The sequence below is a fragment of the Phyllopteryx taeniolatus genome, chromosome 12 (genome assembly GCF_024500385.1).
Source record: "Phyllopteryx taeniolatus isolate TA_2022b chromosome 12, UOR_Ptae_1.2, whole genome shotgun sequence".
Taxonomy (NCBI): Eukaryota; Metazoa; Chordata; class Actinopteri; order Syngnathiformes; family Syngnathidae; genus Phyllopteryx; species Phyllopteryx taeniolatus.
The window spans coordinates 7,761,651-7,787,089 of record NC_084513.1 but is presented as its reverse complement, the minus strand read 5'-3'; the positions used below and the strand labels follow the sequence as shown (position 1 = coordinate 7,787,089).

General features: G+C 42.0%; 1 protein-coding gene across 3 annotated transcripts in view; it reads right to left on the bottom strand.

Moving 5' to 3' along the window:
• Positions 1–25,439, bottom strand: part of pms1 (PMS1 homolog 1, mismatch repair system component) — a 48,897-nt gene that overhangs the window by 9,683 nt on the left and 13,775 nt on the right. For 2 of the 3 annotated variants that reach the window (XM_061791834.1, XM_061791832.1), the window contains 6 exons: positions 25,265–25,411; positions 24,451–25,193; positions 22,086–22,556; positions 17,118–17,248; positions 14,856–15,016; positions 13,317–13,407 (listed from right to left, as the gene is read on the bottom strand). In XM_061791834.1, the coding sequence (XP_061647818.1) occupies positions 13,317–13,407; positions 14,856–15,016; positions 17,118–17,248; positions 22,086–22,556; positions 24,451–25,193; positions 25,265–25,411 (1,744 nt within the window). Of the gene's footprint in view, positions 1–12,473; positions 13,408–14,855; positions 15,017–17,117; positions 17,249–22,085; positions 22,557–24,450; positions 25,194–25,264; positions 25,412–25,439 lie in introns of those variants that run through there. The other variant, XM_061791833.1, reaches the window with a different exon arrangement.

The window sequence follows — 25,439 nt, the reverse complement described above, 5'->3', positions numbered from 1 at the left end:
TGGAGATTCAGTGTTCAACAGTTTTGAATTGTTGTAATTCAGCCACATTGGAGGGTTTTCAAGCTTTTTATAGGATTCACGTCAGCACTTTGACTAGGCCATTCCAAAGTCTTCATTTTGTTTTTCTTCAGCCATTAAGAGGTGGACTTGCTGGTGTGTTTTGGATCATTGTCCTGCTGCAGAACCCAAGTTTGTTTCAGTTTGAGGTCACGAACAGATGGTCTTCTCCGGGATTTTTTCATAGAGAGCAGAATTAATGGCTGCATTTGTCACAGCAAGTCTTCCAGGTCCTGAACCAGCAAAACTGTTCCTGTTGGTATGATGTTCTTTTTCTGAAATGCAGTGTTACCCTTACACCAGATGTAATGGGATACACACCTTCCCAAAAGTTCAACTTTTGTCTCGTCTGACCACAGAGTATTTTCCCAAAAGTCTTGGGGATCATCAAGATGTCTTCTGGCACAATTGACACGAGCCTTCGTGTTGTTTTTGTTCAGCAGTTGTTTTCATTCTGCCATGAAGGTCATTTTTGCCCAGTCTCTTTCTTATGGTGGAGTCATGAACACTTACCTTAACTGAGGCAAGTGAGGCCTGCAGTTCTTTGGATGTTGCTGTGGGCTCTTTTGTGACCGCTTGGATGAGTCGTCGCTGCGCTCTTGGGGTAATTTTGGTCGGCCGACCACTCCTGGGAAGGTCCACCACTGTTCTGTTTTTGCCATTTGTGGATAATGACTCTCACTGTGGTTCGCTGGAGTCCCAAAGCTTTAGAAATGGCTTTATAACCTTCTCCAAACTGATAGAGCTTAATTAATTTCTCTCATTTGTTCCTCAATTTCTTTAGCTCTCGGCATGATGTCTAGCTTTTGAGGATCTTTTGGTCTACTTCACTGTCAGGCAGGTCCTATCGAGTGATTTTTTTTTATTGAGAACAGGTGTGGCAGTATCAGGCCTGGATGTGACTGGAGAAATTGAACTCAAGTATGATAAACCACAGTTTTCTGTTTTAACAGGAAGGAAAATCACTTTTTCAGACTGGGCCATGAGGTTTGGATTTTTTTTCTCACTTAATAAAAACTTTCATTTATTAACTGCATTTGTGTTTACTTGTGTTGTCTTTGACTAATATTTAAATTTGTTTGATGATAGGAAACATTTAAGTGTGACAAACATGCAAAATATAAGAAATCAGAAGGGGCGAAAACTTTTACACCACTATTTGATTGACAGCTGAGCAGGGCATCTGGGGAGTGGAGTGAACTGTTTGATCAATCAAATTTGGAAGGGTTGCTAACAACACATCTTTTTAGAAGACATTTTACTTTACAGGGATTTTAAAATGGTTCAGTTCAACCCACCACATAATTGAAGACATTCTACATACACTGCATGCAAGTCATTTTTCCCCCAGTGAAAACAAATTCATTCATGTAAAAATTTGACATTTCTGCCCTTCTTTTAAGTCCTTGTGTCACTGATGGGTCAAAATATTTAATATACCAAGTAAATAAAAACATGTATTTAAACACGTACCAATGTTACTCGCAACACACCAGGAGGGTTCACATTTGCAGCACATTTTGAGGCGGTAGTTTAACCTAATTAATTGAAGGTATCGAAAGCACAAGTTCATATTTCTTATTGCTGATATTTCCAAACAACGCAAGGCTGGAGGGCTCTTGAGAGCTCCGCCATGAGAGCTATGCCACGACACCTCAGCAGCTGAGAATCTGTATGTCTTCAACACATGCTGCAAACTGATAACACACATGTGGTGTGAGTAAGCAGGGAGTAAAATGACAACACACACACGGTCTATTAACTGTACCTGATTTCAATGGCACAAATATACTTTCATTTCCATGACTCAGCTATTTAACTGTTTTGCACAGAGGCATGTTGTAAGTATGGTAGCCTAATGAGAAGATGTGAAGTGACAGCGTGACCTCTCCCGGGCTTGATGGCCTCATTGAGACTTGACTTCCGCCCAGTAGAGGGCGAATTGCCCGATGCCCCTAGAGAGCTACTTCCTTTCCCCGCTGAGAGCTGGACCAGCGCCACAGAGAAGCAGAGCCCAGCCACAAAAACCTCTTTTCATAAATTTTTTATATTCTACCCTCCTCCTCCTGTTTACCAGTGATGCAAGAGTGCAGCACATTGGTGAAATGTAAAGGGGTGGGAAGCAATGTAATGCAAAGTACCAACCCCAATTCCAATGAAGTTTGGACGTTGTGTAAAAATGTAATAAAAACGGAATAATTTGAAAATCATTTTCAAGCTATATTCAATTGAATAGAGAGATAGAGAAGATATTTAATGTTCTTTTTTTCTTGCAAATATTCTCTCATTTTGAATTTGTTGCCTGCAACACATTCCAAAAAAGCAGGGACAGGGCAACAAAGGACGGGGAAAGTTGAGGAAAGCTATTAAAAATAATAATTAAAAAAAACACCTGTTTGGAACATTCCACAGGTGAACAAGTTAATTGGAAACAGGTGAGTGCTATCCGTGAAAGGCTCAGTTGTTTACAAAGAAGGATGGTATGATGTTCACCAATTTGTGAACAACTGCGTGAGCAAAGTCCAACAACTTAAGAACAATATTTTTCAACATACAATTGGAAGGAATTTAGGGATTACGCCATCTACTGTCCATAATATCATCAAACGATTCAGAGAATCTAGAGAAATCTCTGCACATAAGTGGCAGGGCCAAAAATCAACATTGAATGCTCGTGATCTTCGATCCCTCAGACAGCAGTGCATTAAAACCAGCATCATTGTGTAAATGATATTGCTACGTGGGCACAGGAACACTTGAGAGAACCATCGTCTTGTAAACACAGTTCATTGCTAGATTTACAAACGCAAGTTAAAACTCTACCATGCAAAGTGAAAGCCAAATATCAACAACACCTAGAAACTTCGCCGGCTTCTCTTGGCCCAAGCTCATCAGAGATGGTCTGACGCAAAGTGGAAAAGTGTGCTGGGGTGTGACGAGTCCAAATTTCAAACTGTTTTTGGAAATCATTGATGTCGTGCCCTCCGGGCCAAAGAGGAAAAGGACCATCCAGAGTGTTATCAGCGCAAAGTTCAAAAGCTAGCGTCTGTGATGGTATGGTGCCATCAGAATCAGAATCAGAATCATCTTTATTTGCCAAGTATGTCCAAAACACACTAGGAATTTGTCTCCGGTAGTTGGAGCCGCTCTAGTACAACAGACAGTCAATTTACAGAACACTTTGGAGACAAAGACATTGACAAAAAACAATTGTGCAAAAAGATGCAGAGTCCTCTAGCACTTAGAGCAGTTTGAATGACTAATATTGCAATAGTCAGGTGCAATGACCATTGTGCAAGGGGCGCTGAGACTTCAAGGAGTGTATGCGGTTTAAAGTGACGAGTAGTGCGATAATCTGGGACAATGTTGGTTGTGCAAATGTTACAGATACTCCTCATTCAGTGTGCAAATGGAGCAGATGCTACTCTGGCATGAGTGGCCAGTATATGCAAATAGTGCAGCATGGCGAGACAACTACAGCGAGTGCACGAGTAATACATAATTGGCCCCTATGTTAGTTCCCATGGTATAGGTAACTTACACATCTCTGATGGCACCATTAATGCTGAAAGGTACATACAGGTTTTGGAGCAACATATGCTGCCATCCAAACAAAGTCTTTTTCAGGGACGTTCCTGCTTCTTTCAACAAGACAATGCCAAGCTACATTCTGCACGTGTTACAACAGCGTGACTTCAAAGTAAGAGTGCAAGAACTAGAGTGGCCTGTCAGCAGTCCAGACCTGTCTCCAATTGAAAATATGTGGTGCATTATGAAGTGCATAATACGACAACGGAGACCCCAGACTGTTGAGCAACTGAAGTTGTACATCAAGTAAGAATGGGAAAGAATTCAACCTACAAAGCTTCAACAATTAGTGTCCTCAGTTCCCAAACGCTTATTGAGTGTTGTTAAAAGCAAAGCTAATGTATCACAGTGGTAAACATGCCCTTCTCCCAGTTTTTTTGGAATGTCCTGGAAACATCAAATTCAAAATGAGTGAATATTTGTTTATCAGTTTGAACATCTTGTCTTTGTATTGCACTCAATGGAAAATAAGATGAAAAGGTTTTACAGATCATTATATTCTATTACATTTTATACAACGCCACAACTTCATTGGAATTGGGGGTTGTATATTATTTAAGTGTACAAAACCAAAAACTCCTACTGACCTTATTTTTGTTGTTTTAAATTTTGTTATGCATGTTTTTAAATTAATTTTCATTTTGCTTTTTTTTAATGCAAGTCAGTAACTCGATGTTTCTCTCTGTTTCTCTCTCTAGAATTTCAATTATTATATATGATGAAAAAAATTGTTAAAAACATGACGAAATAGCAATACCATCAAAAGATATAATTTCAGTCTATGTACAGGTAGTTGTTCCCCACATTAACATAGGTACAATCAGAATAAAATGCTCGTACCGACCAATGTGCTAAAAACCCCTCATTTTCCCCGCTCATCATATTATGACTATTCTAATACGACTACTATTTTTCTCGCAAAATTACATCGATTTGACATTGTTATCCGTCTCGAGCCAGGTTGAAGGGACCGTCGCCGTTTATTGCCGCTTGTTTGTTCTTCGCGAGTCGTCCGAAAGGCTTCGACTGAGCGTCACTACATCTGTTTTGATGGTGAGACTCTGGAGGACTGCATCCGCCAGTGACATTCCACCTCTTGACAGGTGAGGAAGTGAGAGTGAGAGAACAGGGAAGAAGGATGTTAGGGGGTATCAGAGTGCTCCAAGACAGCTGGAGACCCTGTTATTGGACACGATTCTTGTTGTGTAACATTAACAGAACTGGAATGGATGCAACCGCAATTAATTTTTCTGAGAGCTTGAGGAATGTTAAACAATACAGGATATTTGTTTAAGAAAGTCTAATAGTCATTTAGTTGTTGGGAATACAGTAATCCCAAACATATTCACGATTCACTATTTACCTATTTGTGTCTTTAGTGATCTTTCTGAAATGCTCTAAGTTGCCACAAGATGCTGCCAAAGCGCTGTCTAAATAGGAAAGTAGTACAGTTGCAACAGTGAAAGTGATACATTCAAATTGAGAGACTAAGATCTTTAAATGTTGGGATTGGGAAGGAGCTAAGTTTAGTAGAGGTTGTTAGTGATCGCTACAGTCGACGGAGACACTGTCAATGTGTATTTTTTTCCAAACTCAAATTGTCTAAAAACATTTATTTTGAAAGACCCCATAAAATGAATTCAGAGATTTGTTTCAAAATACATACATGTTTTAAGATAACTGCGGAAAACATGCAGGTAGACAGGTAGCATCTATTTTTCTGGTCGCAGTAATGGTACTTGCTTTACAGTTGAGCAGGCGTAGTTTCAGCGCATTCAGCGGGCACGCCCAGAGCGTTTGAGAGCAGCAACATCGGCCTGAGGTTTCAGAATTTTGATGCCTCATTTTATATAATTTATTTTTAAATCATTCGAATTTGGCAGAGTTGTTAATAAAACTTCTCAAAAGTGTCAAATTCACAAGACATTTATTTTCACTTTACACGGACTTCAACAGCAATGTTGTAAGTTGTTGAAATTATATTAAACTGTTATGCCATCATAGTTTCTGGTATACAGTATTAACAATTAAAGTATTAATATAGGCAATTTTAGAAAATTTTAGGGGGCATCAATTAGTTGCGGTTTTTCACTATTCACAGCAGGGCTCTGACCTTGGGGTTACTGTCGTCGGAATCCAGGATGCCAGCTCAGTGTGTGAAAATCCTTGAAAAACAAGGGTACTTACTGGGCAATCTTCTGCTCGGGCTCTGATTTATAGGGCTATTTTGTGTGATCTGTAAACAGGGCTTTTATCTGTTAATGTAAAATTTATATTTATTGTATATCAGTAATGGTGGTCAAAATGAAGAATCCATCCATTTTCTATACTGCTTGTCTTCATTATGGTCGCAGGTGAGCTGGAACCTATCCCAGATGACTTTGGGGGAAAGATGTGGTAAACCCTGGACTGGTCGACAGCCAATCCCAGGGCACATTAAGACATACAACCATTCACAATTATATTCCCTCCTATGGACAATTTAGACTAGTCTTCAATGACCCAAAGCTGACTTTGGCCTACAGAAGCAGGGTGAGCTTTGGACTGGTCGCCAGTCAATTGCAGGTCAAATATAATTAGACAAACAACCAATCACACTCAGATTCACCTCTGGACAATTTAGCCATCAATAAACCTAACATGGATGTTTTTGGAATGTGAGAGGAAGCTGGAGTACCCGGAGAAAATCCATGCAAGCACACTCCTCAGAGGAAGGACACAGAGATTCGAAACCCAAATCTCTCGACTGACCCCATGCCACAGCGCTGCCCCAAAATAAATAATATTCATGTCATTTTACATAGCGTAATTGTTACCCATTGGAACTTTGTTTATGAAAGATTTTGATGAAATTGGCTTCCGACAAACGACGTTGTCATCTGGGGGCCATGTGTTCACGATGCACATTGTAATCACTTAAACAAGCAGCAGTGGAGGACGAGGCCAGGCTGATAGCTTGTTTGTTTAGATCCCTCCTGGGTCTACGGAAGGCAATGAAAAGTAATAAAACCAACCCAGGACATGATAACGGCCAGATGGCCAGCTGTTGAACGCTACCTGTCTTCGCCTCCAGGAGTGATTTATCCTTTCCGTCTGCTCTACGTTTGCTTTTTCACTTAGGGAAAAGGAATCACTATTCCTACCTGAACACTGACAGTCACCTCTGGGAAGCCATAGGATGATTTATAACTTTTTACAGCCACTGGAAGTTTGGACACAAATTTGGTGTCCACTCCAGACAGATATGTTTACAATATTAATCACTCTCTGTGTTTACTTCCATGGAGGGGTTAAAGGGACCCTTCAAAAAAACCTCTTGCCCCCCGAGCCATCCGAGGTCCAAGGCCACGACCGCATCGTCTCTGCGGGAAGAGACCCGACAATGTCGAAGAATAAATGTTCCTCAAAAAAAAGGCCAAGGGAGGGCAGATTATGGAAACCTCCTGTCTCTGGATGATACGCAACGCTCTCTTAACGCAGACGGATGTAGTGGAGTGTCAGGTATGTGTCAAGAGGACCCGATGGATTTTCAAATCTAACAAATAGCATTCGTGGTATAGTTTGTCAACAATGCATTTGCAAAAGACACAGTGCAAAAAAGGATACACTCTAAGAAAGTGAAAAAGAGTTGTTTCAAGGAAATTGTTATTGTCTTATTTTTAGCCTAAAAAAAAAGATAATCTTGATAAGAATGTTTTGCATGAGACAAGTAATCTCACTGTTAGTAAAAATATCTAACTTTTTCCCAATAAGATATTATAGCCACTCCCTGAGCAGTCATCTTATTGTGGTGGAGGGGTTTGTGTGTCCCAATGATCCTCGGCGCTGAGTTGTCTGGGGTTTTATGCCCCTGGCATTGTCACCCAAGGCAAACAGGTCCTAGGTGAGGGACCAGACAAAGTACGGCTCAAATTACCCGTTATGATGATTACAACATATGGACCAAAGTATCCGTTCCCTGGACGCACGTTGCTGGGGCCAGGCTCTGGAGCCAAGCCCGGAGGTAGGGCTCGATGGGGAGTGCCTGGTGGCCGGGCCTACACCCATGGGGCCTGGCCGGATACAGCCCGAAAAGGCAACGTGGGTCCCGCTTTCCATGAGCTCACCACCTGTGGGAGGGGCCAAGGGGGTCGGGTGCAAAATGAGCTGGGTGGCGACCGAAGGCGGGGACCTTGGTGGTCCGATCGCTGGCTAATGAAGCTGGCTCTGGGGACGTGGATACGTCACCTTTATGGCAGGGAAGGAGCCCGAGCTGGTGTGTGAGGATGAGGAGTTCCGACTCGATATAGTTGGGCTCACCTCCACACACAGTTTGGCCTCTGGTACCAGTCTTCTTGATAGGGGTTGCACTCTTTTCCACTCAGGCACGGCTTGGTGCCTGTATATTTGGGTTCACCCTGGTGGACGAGAGGATAGCCTCCCTCCGCCTTTGGGTGGGAGGAGGGTTCCTGACTGTTGTTTGTGCCTATGCACCAGACAGCAGTTCAGAGTACCCACCCTTTTTGGAGTCCTTGTAGCAGATGCCAGAGAGCACTCATCCTCACATGGGCAATAACAGTTTGACCAGGAAGGGCATGATCGGGAAGAACGGTCCCCCCAACCAGAACCAGAGCAGTGTTCTATTATTGGACTTCTGTGCTCGTCACGGATTTTCCATAACGAGCACCGTGTTCAAGCATAAGGGTGTCTATAGTCTGCACCAGGACACCCTAGGCCGCAGTTCGATGATTGGCTTTATGATCGTGTCATCGAACTTGCGGCCGCATTTCTTGGACACTCTGGCTAAGAGAGGGGCGGCGCTGTCAAGTGATCACCACCTGGTGGTGTGTTGGCTTCGGTGGTGGGGGAAGATGCCAGTCCAACCTGGCAGACCCAAGCGTAATGTGAGGGTCTGCTGGGAACGTCTGGCAGAGTCCCCTGTCAGAAGAGGTTTCAACTTCCACCTCCAGTAGAACTTTGCCCAAATCCCGGGGGAGGCAGGGGACATTGAGTCCAAGTGGACCATGTTCCATGCCATCGCATTAAGGCGGATTTTAATTTCTAATCTAATATCCATCCATCCATTCTCCGAAAGCAAGGGGGAAAAAAGATTACAATGTTGCATGTTGGTATGTGGAAGAAAATAACTCTAGTCTAAATATGTTAGTGTTATTTTAGCAACTGTGAAGCCCTGCTACTTCCCAGCATGTTTTGCAGCACTCTTTGTGAATAGTTGTACTAAATCAATCCAAACTTTGCACTTTACTTAGAATTGTCCTAACAATAGGGGCAGACACTCGAGTGTGGTGGGCCTTAGCTTACTGTTGCCTCGATATTGTTGTGGTCTTGTCTTGGAATAAAATAATGAGCCGTTGAGTTTTGGGCCGGCTATACGCAGCCTCACCACTTAGCCACGCAGCTACAGCCAGACTACTTCCTCATTAAGTTGTATAAACGCACCCGATTGGACGCGTAACGTATGTGACTATATGGGTATGTCACAAAAAATACACCGATTGGCTGACTGGTCCACGTGACCAAAAGGCTGCGTTGGGAGGGATGCAGAAAAAACTGTGCCCGAGTCCCTCCCAAGGCTACAGTGTAGCCGCTATGCCGGCTTGACCGTCGCGTCGCAATCTATTGGGCGAGAAGCGGCAAGATGTTCGTACCGACCTCCGTCCCAGCAAACCCTGACCCACAGGCTGGCATTCCCTGCTAGTGGACATCCACTTCGTGAAGCCGCATCCCGGCCGGAGAAGCCCCACTAAACGGCCCTCCGTGGGCCACCACCACTGCTCCCCTTCGAGGAGGTGATCAGCCGAATTGTTCAAGCATATTTTAACAGCAGCAGTATTTCGTGGTATACTAGTGAGTGTTTATCTCAAGTTAAAAGTAGTGGGTGAAAGAAAATCACACAGAGAAAGAATAACGATTCCGACTGCCCATTACAACATATTCACCCACCAATACATTACAGTAGTCCCAAAAAACGAAAATATTGAAATGGGTCAACTCCACACAAATACAAAACAAATCTGACATACTTCCCTCTCTTCAAATGAAATGTTCACATTTCAAATGATAACATAGTACAGAGGCTGCTCAGAAAAATGAATCCTTCCTACAATATCACTATAAGCGGAAGAAAAGAAACTAAGGATTCTTATGCCTTTAAGAGTGTTCCTGTGTTTATGACTTCACTTGAATTTTTGGACTCAAGCAAAGCGATCACTGTTAGTAGGCAGTATCCAATTTCTAATGTTATAAATAAAAAAAATATGACAATACAGCAACTACAGGGAAATTATTGAACAGACCATTTCTCAATGGACAGTTTTGTTATTGTGAGCAAATATTATTGCTTCAGCAATAATACTCTTTTGGAGGCGGAGTATATGAAACATTGGATGGATGGGGATAGAAGTGCACGGTAATATATGATTTGAAGCTGCATTTTTCACAAAATCCTGTGGGAAACTACTAAAACCTATTGAAAAGGAGTCATCAAGAGTCAAGGAGAATAGCACCTTCGCCTCTTTACCCAACTGTACCATGAACCTTCCTGCAATGCCGTGAGTCTTTTTATAATACAGTGTGCTTTCCCACGATATCGCAATAATTATCATACCGTGAGATTAATACCGTGGTAAAACTGAATAGTGAGATATACTGTAGATATCATTACATCCCTAGTTGATATCTATGCATTTTATTGCATGATACCCTGACTGTGGGTTGTGCAGTAAACACTGTATGGCATCTTAGCAGCTGTGTAATACCTGCCGCCCACCCAGTGATGCGCCCGAAACTCACTAAACCTTTGTGCAGGGTTTGGCAACTACAAACCCCAATTCCAATACAATTGGGACATCGTGGAAAACGTGAATAAAAACAAAATACAAAAATTTGCAGATCCTGTTCAACTTATGTTCGTTAGAATACACTAAAAAGACAAGATATTTAATGTAAAAAATGACGAACATTGTTGTTTTTGCAAAAATTCTGTTATTTTGCATTTGATGCCAGCAACAAACTCAGAAAAAAAGACTGGGAAAGTCAAGGAATGTTTTAAAAACATTTGTTTTTGAGCATTGCACAGATGAACAGGTTAATTGGAAACAGGTGAATGTTAGGATTGGGTATAAAAGGAGCATCCCGAAAGGGCACGGTTGTTCACAAACAAGGATGGGTTGAGGTTCACCACTTTGTAAACAACTGCGTGAGCAAATGGTCCAACAGTTGAAGAACATTTCTCAACAAACAATTGGAAGGAATTTAGGGATTTAATCATCTACAGTCCATAATATAAAGATTTAGAGCATCTGGAGAAATCCAAACATTGAATCCTCGTGACCTTCGATCCCTCAGGCAGCACAGCATTAAGAACTGGCATCATTGTTAAAAGGATATTGCCACGTGGGCTCTCGAACACTTCGGAAAACCATTGTCAGGAACACAATTCATTGCTACATCTACAAATGCAAGTTAAAACAAGTCAAAATATGCTGATATCCAAGGAGCGTCTTTTTCAGGGACGTCCCTGCCTCTTTCAGCAAGAGAATGCCATGCCACATTCTGCACGCGTTACAACAGCGTGGCTTCGTAGTAAAAGAGTGCAAGTACTAGATTGGCCTGCCAGCTTTACAGACCTGTGCACGTCACAGGTCAAATCATCTGTACACAATCTATTTTTTAAAGGTAATTGTAAGATGACATTGAAATGATATTAAAGTGTTTTGGGATCATAGTTTGTGGTATATTTAGAGTTTAAACTATAGATATAGGCAAGTATAAACAATTTAGGGGCTGGTATCCATTACTTGCATTTGGTCCTTCTCCCTAATCCCCGCAAAAAGCGAGGGTTATGGATACTTATGGATTTTTACTTATGGATAACAAACAATTAAGAATTGTTTTTACTTACATTACTTAATGTTATGTCATGTGCGTCAGTGTATTCATGCATTCCAAAGGTTCACATTTCTAAACACAAACAGGTGTGCGAATATAAGCAGGGCCCTCTTTTTATGGCATTGTTCCACCACAGCTCCAAAAATAGATGGCAAAAGGGGTTAAATATAGTTTGGGCATCTTTATTATAGATTTGATGACTGGAGTGAAAAAGCCTTGCGAAAGACGATCTACGGTTGCACCGAATGCCACCCGAGGGGCACGAGGTAGCTCTACGCATTCGGGCCGTAACAGGAGAACATCTTGAAGATACTGTACATGTTTTGATACTTTGCATACATACCCAAAAATATTGTATTCTTACATTCTCCAAATCTGCTAAATGATTAGTTTCAGTTGCAGGAAAAGGGATGCAACAGGTAGTGTAAAAATACAGTTGGTAAAAGGCGCCTCCCGCTGACCTTTTAATCCTCCACAATTACTCCGAAATGCCCCTTGGGTGATAAGGGTAGCAGCACGTACGAAGCAGATTCCGCTGCTGCTGCATCCATTTGGTGACACGAGAAGCTCAGGCGCATGTTTACAAGAGTTTCACACAGGACTCCGTGCAGCATCGAGGGACGAGACGGCTCTTCCATCGCCTGCAGCAATGCTGAAGCCATATGGAAGGGGGCTCCTCTCACGTAAAACAAGACACGTGGTGAGGTTTGACCTTTCACTGGCCTAACTATAATATTATCTTAAGATAAGAGATCGGATTGCACTTTCTCCCTTAGGGGGATTCAATGTCCTCGACAAGGCAGTGAGTGAAAACCCACTCGCGTCTGTATACACGATGATACAGTAGTATGTAGAGATTATTTCTGTACATAGCAAATTCAAGGACACCAATTTGCAGTGCCCACCTCCCGTAAAGCAATAATTGCAGTAGGCTTGGATTTCATTTGGTTTGACCCTTTTTTTTTTTCTTTTAATTTTATTATGTATTTCCAACCAAACTGATAGGGAGATCCTGCTTCAGGCAGCAAGCAAATGAGCCAAACAACTGACGAAACAACAAAGTAGTTCATCATAGGAAAGAAATGGAAAGTGTTTGACTGGTCTACAGAAACCCTATAGAGCATGCATTGTAACAGCATAAAATGAGAATGAAGATTGCTTTGACTGTTTCGATATCTACATAATTCTATATCGTCACTGGAATTACATACAGACACAATCCTAGCATCTCCAAAATGACTACTTTTCAGGAAAACATAAAATGTTATCTTGCTTCAGTTACAAAACACTGTATTGTTCAAGTTGGTATTATACCTCACATTGCTATCATGCTGTTGTGCACACATATCAACACATTGCCCCAAAAGCATGTTCGATCGCTAATTTAACACGCTAAAAAAATCACTAATTTATACGCTGTCATTGATTAAAATATAATATGGTCCCAGCGCTAGCCATCCATATCAAAGTGTGCGTTAATGCCGACCTCCCAACCAGACAAAAAGCCTTGAACATAGCATAACATAAGGGTTTTAAAAGGTATTAACTGTGCTAACTTTCTGTATTCGGGAAAAAAAAAAGTGTGCAACATGGTGATGTGTAAAAATACACGTGTTACAGTTTAGAATAAATCTAGAGCAAAACCAAAATACTACTGTTCAAATTGGCCTTTCATAGTCCCAAAGGTTTAAACAGAGCCTTAGCCTCATGTTCAGTATGAGGGATGTTTGACAGTAGTTGTAGGAAAGGCCTTCCGTGGAGACAAGTGTGGTTGCTCTCACCAAGTTGCTGTTCCATCCGTCTCAGGATGTCCCCCACGTCCTCCCTGGATAAATGCGCAGGCATCTGTCGGGCGAGTCGAACGGCTTCACTCTGCACATACAATACAGTCAATGGACAGTGTTCCCTGCTATATCGCGGTTCACCAACCCTGCTACATCAAAAATCTGCAGTTTACAGTGTTCATTATTTATGGGTTCTAACGGTACAGTGAACCCCCTTTATGGCAGGAGATACTTTCCCAAAGGTAAAACATTGGCAACATAGAGAGACCATGGACTCCCACACGCTTTAAACCGTTTCAAACTTATTAAAACACACCTTTGAAACACAATTTAAACATATTTGAACACTCACAAAAACATGCTAGCAATAAATGTCTAGAAAATATTGTATGTATTGTAGTGTTTATGTGTTAAGACACAAACTTGCCTTTAAAGAACCTATAGCGTCCAGATGGCCTATACGTATTTCACTAATAAGTTCTCAATGTATTTTGTGCACAAGAAAATTAAACCGGCAGTCATTTATAATGATAGCATTCTGTTTTGGAGCAATCAGTAAATAACTAATTGCCCTAGGAATGCCCCATTATCATCGTCAAAATCAATATGCCGCCATGTCTTGGTGTGCCGTCAGTGACAGAACTGGGGACTGAATTTGCTGCATAGCAGGCGTGGACAAAGGAATGTACTATATTATACTGTAAAGTATATCGTCGATGTCAGGTGAAGTCCCGCCACCTCCAAAATGAAAACTTTTCAGGAAAAAAAAAAAACAAACAAAAAAAAAAATTACATCTTTTTTCAAACAAAAACCCCGCTTTGCTCAAGTTGGTATTATACCTAATATTGTGATCATTTTCAGTGCCACACTCACAATACAACAGTACCCCAAAATTATCTTCAATCACTAATTCAATATGTTAAAAAAGTGCTAATGTATTACGGTGTCATTGATTAAAATGGTACGAACACGGCGCCAACCAGCCGTGCCTATGAAAGTCCACCGCCACCGTAAAAAAAGGAAACGCCCGTGTAATGACATCTTCCCAAACTCTTTTTCAAAGGTTAGCAAATAATACAATAAATACAACAATGAGCTGACAAAACACATATCAAACACGTAGTAGTTTAATAAGGAAATGACCTCACCCGCCGTCGCTGACGTCAGTACATTCTTGTAGGCTTTCGAACTAAATGTAGGCGGACCAAAATCGGGCTAAAAATGAAGTACGTCATCAGAAAACAAGCATATTACTACTGAGTCTATTTTGGGGGGAATATTTTTCAACAGACATTGTTTTTAAGTCCAGAACTATGGAATTATTATGGAAAAGAAGATTTCAGATGCGAGTGTTTTGAGTTACGCGTTTGGTCACGGAACAGATTAAACTCATATCTAAAGGCACCACTGTGTATGGTGTCTCTATATTGCGGATGTTCACCAGTAGTGGGTGGGTCTGGAAGGTTTTCCCCTCGATGAACAGGGGTTCACTGTACTTTTACTTTGGATGCACTTTTCCTAGCTTCATCACTCACTTGGAGGTAGTTCGACACTTTGAGCGGCCGACACTCCTGCACAGTTTTGGCCTTCCTACGAAGAACCGCTGTCATGATCTCCCCGAGGTCCTCTACACCGAGGAAAGGCACGCAGTCGGCCAGCGCGGTCACTACCAGATGTCTCTCGACTGACGCGTTACCTGGCCAAGACAAGCAGAAAGCAAGGATTAATATACTTGCGGACAAAGATTCTATCTCCAGGAAATAATAATAAATAAATATTGTGATTTACAGTTTGGCCAGTGACCAAGTCAAATCATGGAGGGCCAAATGGAGTGTTAAATGACTAATAGAGGCCCCAGAAGACCGAAAGGAAATCGGAAAAAAATACGGCCTGTCATTTAAAGGGGAAATATCACAAATCACACAAATTTATATTTCTGACACAAGGCTTGGATGCCATCTTTAGTTTGTATTCCAAGAAGTGAGACACAAATATTCCAAGATCTTACACGCACCCCGTGTCAGTCTCAGGCAACACATCCACTGGGGGCTGGCAGTGAGCAATGAAAATTCTTTGAATTTTTTCAAAGGGCAACCATTCTGATCACCTGCGTGCTGGGCTACAGACCCACTGAAAAGGTCACGGCGTTGGGCAAAATGCCAACTGCGACTGTGGCTGAGTTGTTCAGCAACAAAAACAAGCAAAATTCACGGGACGCTGAGAAATAATCCCGGTAATGAAGAAGAAATTGTGCCAGTCAGTCAGTTATGAGCTATAATGTTATGAAACGTGAATTAAAAATATTTTAGGTTATTCAGTTCTTATTGTTTTGTTAGCCGCTGTCAGTCTACGCTAACATGTTATGTTATATTATATCACAACTGTATTGCATTTACAAGGACAAATCGTGGAAAATTGACTTTTAAATTTGTTCTATGCAAATAGTTGGGTCTCTGGAGTGTATTAAATTGAATGTATTGCTCAGGACAATTCTTTTTTGCAGCTTCTGCTGTTCAAGGCGCATCATCAATAAGGTTGGGCATCGTTTCAATTTGAGCGATTCCAGTCCCGATTCCAAACGATTCTCGATTCCGATTCTTTTAGGGAGCTGGGTCAAAAAGGTTTGCATGGTTTAAATAAAGGGTGTCCAAATTATGAACATCCATTTTCTTAGCACCCTGCAGCATAACCTAAAATGAACATTTGACTCTTCGTTCAATATCAAACCTATGAACTAAAAGGCAATGTGTGCGGCTCTAACTCAATTGACTTAATATGCATTAATTATTGCTTCAGCTAAAAGTTAAATATAGCATTGTTAAATAGTTATTTGTGACTCTTTTATCACGTCAAATGGTTTATATGTGCAAGTTTTAACGACTTCTGTTTTAAGCAAGTAGCCTTTTATTTTGAATGGTAGGCACCAGAACATTTTGCCAGGAAAAATAACTTCACACAACAACGGTAAAAACAAATTTAAAACGAGACGCAAGAAAAAGAGTAATGGATGGAACCAAATACTCTGTAAAATGTTGATTCTTTTACCTACACACGGATAAGACACAAGGTTAGTGTTTGTGATACTGTCAGACAAGGTTTTTTTGAAGTTTGTCCCAATTCATTGTGATGTAAAGTTGCTCATTTGACCTTTGGTGAAGTTTTAGCTCAATATTAAGCTTGTAATGTGACTGTTTCTACTTTCTGTCCAGTATGGTTTAGTAATTTATATTTTATTTATATGTCTGTACCAGCGCTTACGTTGGTTTGAAGACTAAAATAAATGCTAAAAACCATCAGTACAAGAGTACAACCCACCGTTTAACTTGTTAGCTGCCTCAATGTTGGCATAGGCGTATTTTATTGTTTCACTGACGTTCCGTGCGGTGTAGGCTGCGGCTCGGAGCGGGAGGGAGCGCGTAAGACTTCTACACATCGTGAAAGCCTCCTTAGCACAATATAATCTTAATCCAAGTGTTGCACTGAGCTGACTGGTCATTTATTTTAACATAGTTAACACTTATGTTCGCCGCTCCCGTTGGCCACAAGCACATCTTCGTGCGCTTTCTTCTTCGGTGGTTTTTGCCGCTTCTTCATTGGGTTTTGCCACTTTCTTCCTCGGGGTCGGGAGGGTGTAGGCATTGTAACTGGTAACCGAAATTGTTTAATTTGAATGATTCCGGTTCCAATCGGTTCTCTATTCTCGATGCCCAACCCTAATCAACAACAACATGACTGCGAACAGAGGAGCTAATTGAAACAAGCAGATTCAGCGTTGCCAAGTTACTGAGTCCGTTTACCTGGCTTGAGTCTGACTTTAAATCCATTGGCCACAAGCCTTGGGTCAGAGATGAACATCCTGCCATTCAGATCTGGGCTGAGTTTCTCCATGTTGCACAAAGCTTCCATGGAGTCACTTCCTCCTAAACTTCTGCAAAGGAGAAAATGTATAAATTCAGCGATGCATACACAGGTGCATCTCAGTAAATTAGAACATTGTGGGAAATTATTTATTTCAGTAGCATAATTCAAAAAGTGAAACTCATACAGGAGATTCACTACACACAAAATAAAATACAGTGGGTACGGAAAGTATTCAGACCCCCTTAAATTTTTCACTTTCTTATATTGCCGCCATTTGCTAAAATCATTTAAGTTGATTTTCTCCTCATTAATGACCACACCACACCCCATATTGACAGAAAATGAGGGGGAAAATTAACTTAAATGATTATAGCAAATGGCTGCAATATAACAGAGTGAAATATTTAAGGGGGTCTGAATACTTTCCGTACCCACTGTATGCCTCTGTAGATTCTCAATCATCCAGGTCATCGTAACCTGCAAAGGATGAATCAAGGCAACTGCACTGTTCTTGTTTGTTGAAGATGTTTCACCTTTCATCCAAAAAGACAATAAAATGTCTCATGATAGAAAAAAATAAGAATTTTGATGATAATTGCTTACAGTTAAATTTGAATATTACATTCAAAATGATTAATACAGAAATTAGGTTGCAATTCAAAATGTCTTTTCCCATGTCCTTAATTAAGCTATAATAATGTATTCACTTTTTAATTGAACTCCTAAAATAAATGAACTTTTCCACAACACTTCTTTTCCGTTCGGCTTGTCCCTTTAGAAGTCGCCACAGCGCGTCATCCTTTTCCATGTAAGCCTATCTCCTGCATCCTCCTCTCGAACACCAACTGCCCTCATGTCTTCCCTCGCGACATCCATCAACCTTCTCTTTGGTCTTCCTCTAGCTCTCTTGCCTGGCAGCTCCATCCTCATCATCATCCTTCTACCAATATACTGACTCTCTCCTCTGGATGTGTCCAAACCATCGAAGTCTGCTCTCTGACTTTGTCTCCAAAACATCGAACCTTGGCTGTCCCTCTGACGAGCTCATTTCTAATTTTATCCAACCTGGTCACTCCGAGAGCGAACCTCAACATCTTCGTTTCCGCCACCTTCCGCTGTGCTTTGTGTTGTCTCTTCAGTGCCACTGTCTCTAATCCGTACATCATGGCTGGCCTCACCACTGTTTTATAAACTTTGCCCTTCATCCTAGCAGAGACTCTTATGTCACATAACACACCTGACACCTTCCTCCACCCGTTCCAACCTGCTTGGACCCGTTTCTTCACTTCCTGACCACACTCACCATTGCTCTGGACGGTTGACCCCAAGTATTTAAAGTCCTCCACCCTTGCTATCTCTTCTCCCTGTAGCCTCACTCTTCCCCACCACCCCTCTCATTCATGCACATATATTCTGTCTTACTTGGGTGAATCTTCATTCCTCTGCTTTCCAGTGCATGCCTCCATCTTTCTAACTGTTCCTCCACCTGCTCCCTGCTTTCACTGCAGATCACAATGTCATCTGCAAACATCATGGTCCACGGGCATTCCAGTCTAACCTCATCTGTCAGCCTATCCATCACCACTGCAAACAGGCAGTGGCTCAGGGCTGATCCATGATGCAGTCCCACCTCCACCTTAAATTCATCTGTCACACCTACAGCACACCTCACCACTGTTCTGCTGCCCTCATTCATGTCCTGTACTATTCTAACATACTTCTTTGCCACTCCAGACTTCCGCATGCAGTACCAAAGTTCCTCTCTGGGTACTCTGTCATAGGCTTTCTCTAGATCCACAAAGACACAATGTAGCTCCTTCTGACCTTCTCTGTACTTTTCTATCAACATCCTCAAGGCAAATAATGCATCTGTGGTACTCTTTCTAGGCATGAAACCATACTGTTGCTCGCAAATACTCACTTCTGTCTTGTGTCTAGCCTCCGCTACTCTTTCCCATAACTTCATTGTGTGGCTCATCAACTTTATTGCTCTATAGTTCCCACAGCTCTGCACATCACCCAAATATGGGCACCAGCACACTTTTCCTCCATTTCTGAGGCATATTCTCACGCGCTAGAATTCTATTGAACAAGCTGGTCAAAAACTCCACAGCCACTTCTCCTAGATGCTTCCATACCGCCACAGGAATGTCATCAGGACCAACTGCCTTTCCATTTTTCATCTTCTTTAATGCCTTTATAATTTACTAATCATTGCCACTTCCTGGTCCACCACACTTGCCTCCTCTACTCTCCCTTCTCTCTAATTTTCCTCATTCATCAACTCCTCAAAGTATTCTTTCCATCTACCTAGCACACTACTGGCACCAGTCAACATATTTCCATCTCTATCCTTAATCACCCTAACCTGCTGCACATCCTTCCCATCTCTATCCCTCTGTCTGGCCAACCTGTATAGATCCTTTTCTCCTTCTTTAGTGTCCAACCTGGCATACATGTCATCATATGTCTCTTGTTTTGCCTTTACCACCTCCACCTTTGCCCTATGTCGCATCTCAATGTATTCCTTCCGCCTCCTCTGTCCTCTCAGTGTCCCACTTCTTAGCTAACCTTTTTCCTTGTATGATTTCCTTTACTGTGAGCTTCCACCACCAAGTCTCCTTCTCTCCTTTCCTGCCAGAAGATACAACAAGTACTCTCCTGCCTGCCTCTCTGATCATCTTGGCTGCAGTGGTCCAGTCTTCTGGAAGCTCCTCCTGTCCACCAAGAGCCTGTCTTACCTCTTCCCGAAAAGCTGCACAACACCCGTCCTGTCTCAGCTTCCACCACATGGTTCTTTGCTCTGCGTTTGTCTTCCTAATCTTCCTCCCCACCACAAGAGTCATCTTAAACACCACCATCCTATGCTGTCTAGCCACACTCTCCCCTACCACTACCTTACAGTAGGTAACCTCCTTCAGATTACATTGTCTGCACAAGATGTAATCCACATGCGTGCTTGTACCTCACCCTTGGTTCCTGCCTCTTCTGGAAAAAAGTGTTCACTCCAGCCATTTGCATCCTTTTTGCAAAGTCTACCACCATCTGTCCCTCCAAGTTCCTTTCCTGGATGCCGTACTTACCCATCACTTCTTCATCACCCCTATTTCCTTCACCAACATGTCCATTACAATCTGCACCAATCACGACTCTCTCTCTGTCTGGGATGCTCAGAACTACTTCGTCTAGCTCCTTCCAGAATTTCTCTTTCACCTCCAGGTCACATCCTACCTGTGGGGCATAGCCACTAATCACATCATACATAACACCCTCAATTTCAAGTTTCAGCCTCATCACTCGATCTGATACTCTTTTCACTTCCAAGACATTCTTAGCCAACTCTTCTTTTAAAATAACCCTGACTCCATTTCTCTTCCCATCTACACCATGGTAAAATAATTTAAACCCTGCCCCTAAACTTCTAGCCTTACTGCCTTTCCACCTGGTCTCCTGGACACACAATATATCTCCCTTTCTCCTAATCATCATGTCAACCAACTCCCGAGATTTTCCTGTCATAGTCCCAACATTCAAAGTCTCCACATTCAGTTTTAGGCTCTGTGCTTTCCTCTTCTCTTTCTCCCAAAGAACCTGCTTTCCACCTCTTCTTCTTCGACTTTGATCCACAGGAGCTGAATTTCCACCGGCGCCCTGCAGGTTGACGGCGCCGGTGGCGGACGTTGTTAACCCGGGTCATGACCGATCCGGTATGGAATTCTTTGGATGAACGCTCATATATGTTTGGCAAAGTTTTAAGCCGGATGCCCTTCCTGACGCAACCCTCTGCATTTATCGGGCTTGGGACAGGCCTACAGTTTGCGCTGGCTTGTGCACTTTTCCACAACACATTTTTAAAAATCGACATGTATGTATGTATGTACATCAGGGGTGGGAAAACATTTGTGCCCAAGAGCGACATTTGATTTTTAAAACCATCATATGGGCCAAGTCATTTGAGAAATTAATTTTAAAAAGTTAAAATATGTATTTAAACTCTTTTTTTTAATAACAGAATAATACATTCTAATTTTCTAATTTCATTGTTACAATTAATTTAATTATTTAATAAAATAATTTAAAAAAATTGTACAATTTTTCCTAACATTTTGTTATTTACAATAAATACTATTAGTGGTGAGGACATCCGCTTCACAGTTCAAAGGTCTTAGGTTCAAATCCAGGCTCCGGCCTTCCTGTGTGGAGTTTGCATGTTCTCCCCATGCCTGCCTGGGTTTTCTCAAGGTACTCAGGTTTCCTCCCACGTTCTAAAACATGCATGGTTTGTTAATTGAAAACTCTAAATTGTCTGTAGGTGTGGATATGAGTGTAGATTATTGTTTGTCAATATGTGGCCCGCAATTGGCTGGCGACCAGTTTAGGATGTACCCTGCCTCTGACCCAGGGTCAGCTAGGACAGGCTCCAGCACACCCACGACAGATTTGCGCTAGTCAGAAAAATAGAGCCCATAGGAGAAAAAGGAGATAGCAAGTAGCGTTCTAACACTCCGCTCTTGACCCGAATGTCCATCCAGGCAGATATGATATTGATAAGGTGACGCCCAAGGGGACAGTTACACCTTTTTCACAACACCTAGGTACTGGCATACGTTTATATAAAGTGAAAGAATTTTTAATTTTCCTTATACATTATATGTATAATGCACGCTATTGACTAATTTCTAGGGGGAAACGTGTATTGTACATGAGAAATTAAATGTCAGGTGGACCGGATTAAAAAAGGGAATGGGTTACATGTGGCCCCCGGGCCATACTTTGCTCACCCCTGATGTACACTACTGTATGTAGGTGTAACAATAATATTAATTATAATTCAGTATTAAAAGCATTGGTGATAAGTGGCCAGCTTTGGCTGTTTTGCAAAGGAAAAGCGAGTGATACATTACCTATCTGTTACATGTATAGGGTTCTGCAGAGTGACTGCTGGAAGTATATTATTCTGCAGGAGTCTCTTAAACAACAAGGTCTCCTGTACCCGAAAGGGGTTTAACAACATTAGACTCTGACCACATAAAATGACCCAGACACTCTGAGAGGCCAGAGGGTTTATAAGACGGAGGCCCTGCGGTGCCGCAGTGTTCCGGGCTGACGAGAGGCGCTGGAGCCGTGTGCGAAGGCTCGACACGCAACAGGGGAGGGGCTGCGAGGGCTTAGGCGTCAGGCTCCTGGTCTTCTTCTGGGGCTGTGCAGAGAAGAGCTCATCCAGCAGCTGCTGGTTGGAGAGCGGTGGGGCCTTGCGCTTCTGGCCTAGCGCAGAGCTCACGCGCCGCTCTTTCGAGCAACCTCCGCAGTTTGCCAGTTTGGCAGCGCAAGTGAGGTCATGATGTTCTCGGTGTTTTTTGGCCTTCTCCTCATACCTGTAAAGTTCAGACAGGTCCATGACAAACATATACTACTCACAAAAAGCTATGGATAGTCAGTTTTCAGATGAAATTTAAGGTCCAACCTAAAATGCACTGTAACCTGACTTAATTTGACCTTCTCTAAACCTTTGAATACACTTGTACAATGTACAAGGAGCTGAATGGCTAAATTCACAACAGGTGTTTTGTCCATGAAAGGACCAATACATTTTCTCCTGGTCCAATTAGAATTGGTATTTATTTCCCAGTCCTTTTCGTCATGTTGTCATCATGAGACCAATGCCTTCCCATCAAACAAGTGGCCACTGTGAGGTTCGAGTTTCATTGAGTTTGACCAGCAGGTTGCAACAGAGAGACTGGAAGAGTCACATAAAGGCATAGGAGCGGACGTTCTTCGATCAAACACTCGTTTTGAATTTTGCCGTTCAGCTGCTTTTCTCTCTGTGATGGCAACCACAGAAAGTTACTAAGGATGCAAGAGAAGAAATAAGAACTATCCCAAATTTCTCCAATGAGTACATTTTCAGAAAAATAAGGTTATTGGGTGAATGTTAGAAAATAACACAAATAAAATAATTCGGATTTACAAGGATTTTTACACTTGAATGCTTGATAAGCTTTTATCCCATAGGGTAATTTGTAAAAAGAATGTTCAAATTTGGAGATTTATTTTGACCCTCTTTAGTCAGGTCAGTCAACTTAATATACAATGAAGTGTATGTAATAACTGCAGCATAAGAACTTTTATACTAAAATGTATTCAAGTTTTCTCAAGTTTTAAACATACTGGGTCACTTTGACACGCAACATAACAGGAATTTTAAGAATGTTAAAATACTTCTCGAACATGGCTTGAACTGTTAATGAATGAGAAGTTCAATGGCAAAGCAGGTTACTGTGTCGTTGATATACACCACCAAAATATCAGCTATCCAAAATAACATACTGTATACTGTAATTCACTATGGTAAATGACAGCGATTAGAACACATTTTAAGATCAGCTCGTTTCCTGATTTTTTTTTCTACCCCCCCATAAATGACTCCATCCCTGTCTTACCTTCATTAATGTAAATCCTTTGACTCGCAGGGGGGGCGGGTCAAACGCTAACACTCATTACCTCCATCTGTTCGCTGCCAAATCTGTTCTTGACTAGCCAACTTTGTGTCACTTTCCTAAGTGCTCATGAAGTAAGCGTGAATGTGATTTTCAATGAACAAAAACAGCAGTGAGAACCGGGAAACAGCATAATTTTCATGCTGCAAACAAACTACTGACTTTTTTTAGCGTTTATTCTGTTCAAGCGGGAGCCTATCCCAGCTGACTGTGGGGCAAAAGGCAGATTACGCCCAGAATTGGTGGTATTGGTGCTATACTATCAGCGCTAGCAAATGCTCATTGAAACAAAGCGTGCTGTTCTAGTCACTAATGTACTTTATCTAGTATCATAAATAAGTACAATTATGACAAGACTGGTTTAAGTGGCATGTATATGATTTATATATTTTTTTATACTAAACTGGCACAATTGGGATATGTTCATGCACATGTAGTTAAGACTCTCTGCAACTTACTGACAACCCAGGCTTAGCTAAAATCCTGCCCGAAATACAAAGGCTGTCCCTAAATCGAGACATATCACTTCAACATTATTCCTTGAAACCAATTCCTATATAGAGAGGGGTTTGGCATTTTCTTACACCATCTTAGGGTGTTTAAGAAAGTGCACAAAAAACGTGATCAGATGAGTTTTTCAGCTACAGGTTCCACAAAAAAAAAAAAAAAAGGCAAATAGGTGAATCTGTGAATACTGAGCCACAAATATGTGGGGGATTACCGTATCAAGAAACAAAAAACATCTTAGAAAGATAATAGACGGACTACTTACTTGTTACGGTCTTCCTCCATTAGATTTTTCCACCTGTCATTAACAGCGATGCTGATCTCCTGTAGGCTGGCGGTAGGTTTCTCCCTGAGAACCTCGACGCGGGCTTCCTTTTCGAAAAGGGCGACCGGTGACGGTGGCACTCTCATCGCCCGGTTGCTGATCAGGTCAAAGGCGGTCAGAGCGGTACGCTTTTCTGTGATGACATTGATAGTCTTTTTGTTTTCGTCGATCTCATCGACAGCGGAGTGACTGGGTGCGGAGACTTGATGAATTTTGACGGGCTGCAGGGGCTCTAGTGATACCGGGTCCTTCAGAGCCGTGCCCTTGCTCCAGTCTTCAGCTGATATATGGGGTCTGTTTGAGTTTCTGTCGTCCTCGAGTTCACTTGGCAAGTGTACAGTTTCATCACCACCGAGAGAAAAGTTAGACTCTTGCCCACCAGGCATCTGGTTGACAATCCAGTCCTCCGCCACCGAGGACGAAGCGCTGCTGTTCGAGGTCGGTCTGCTTGGTGGGGGATTGTCGCTCATTATGCCATTGGATAGTTCAAGAAAATCTTTCAGGGTGTGAAATCCTGCAGCATCCTTTATTGCACTGATCTCGTCATCTGGTTGCACGGTGCCAGTCTTTGAGGATGGTGAAAACAAGGTTTCAGGGCCGAGCTGTTTTGTTGGAGAATCGCGATTGGGCCAATACCCATACAGAGAGACCAGCAGAGCTTCTAACGCAGTAAACAAGGCCTCCTAAAAGAAAACATAGAACTGATAGGGATTAAGACATTGTCATCTGTCTGTGATCAAGCCTCTGAGAATACCTTGTTGTGGAGAAGAACCTGGCTCTTGTCAGGTGTCAGGTTGACATCCACCGAAGACGGTGAAACGGTAATTTTAAGCATTAGGATGGGGTAGCGGTTTTGCGTGGACTCATCTCCATACTGCGCAGTATAGTGTTGACGAAGTAACTGACGACGGATAATAAATTGAGAAAGA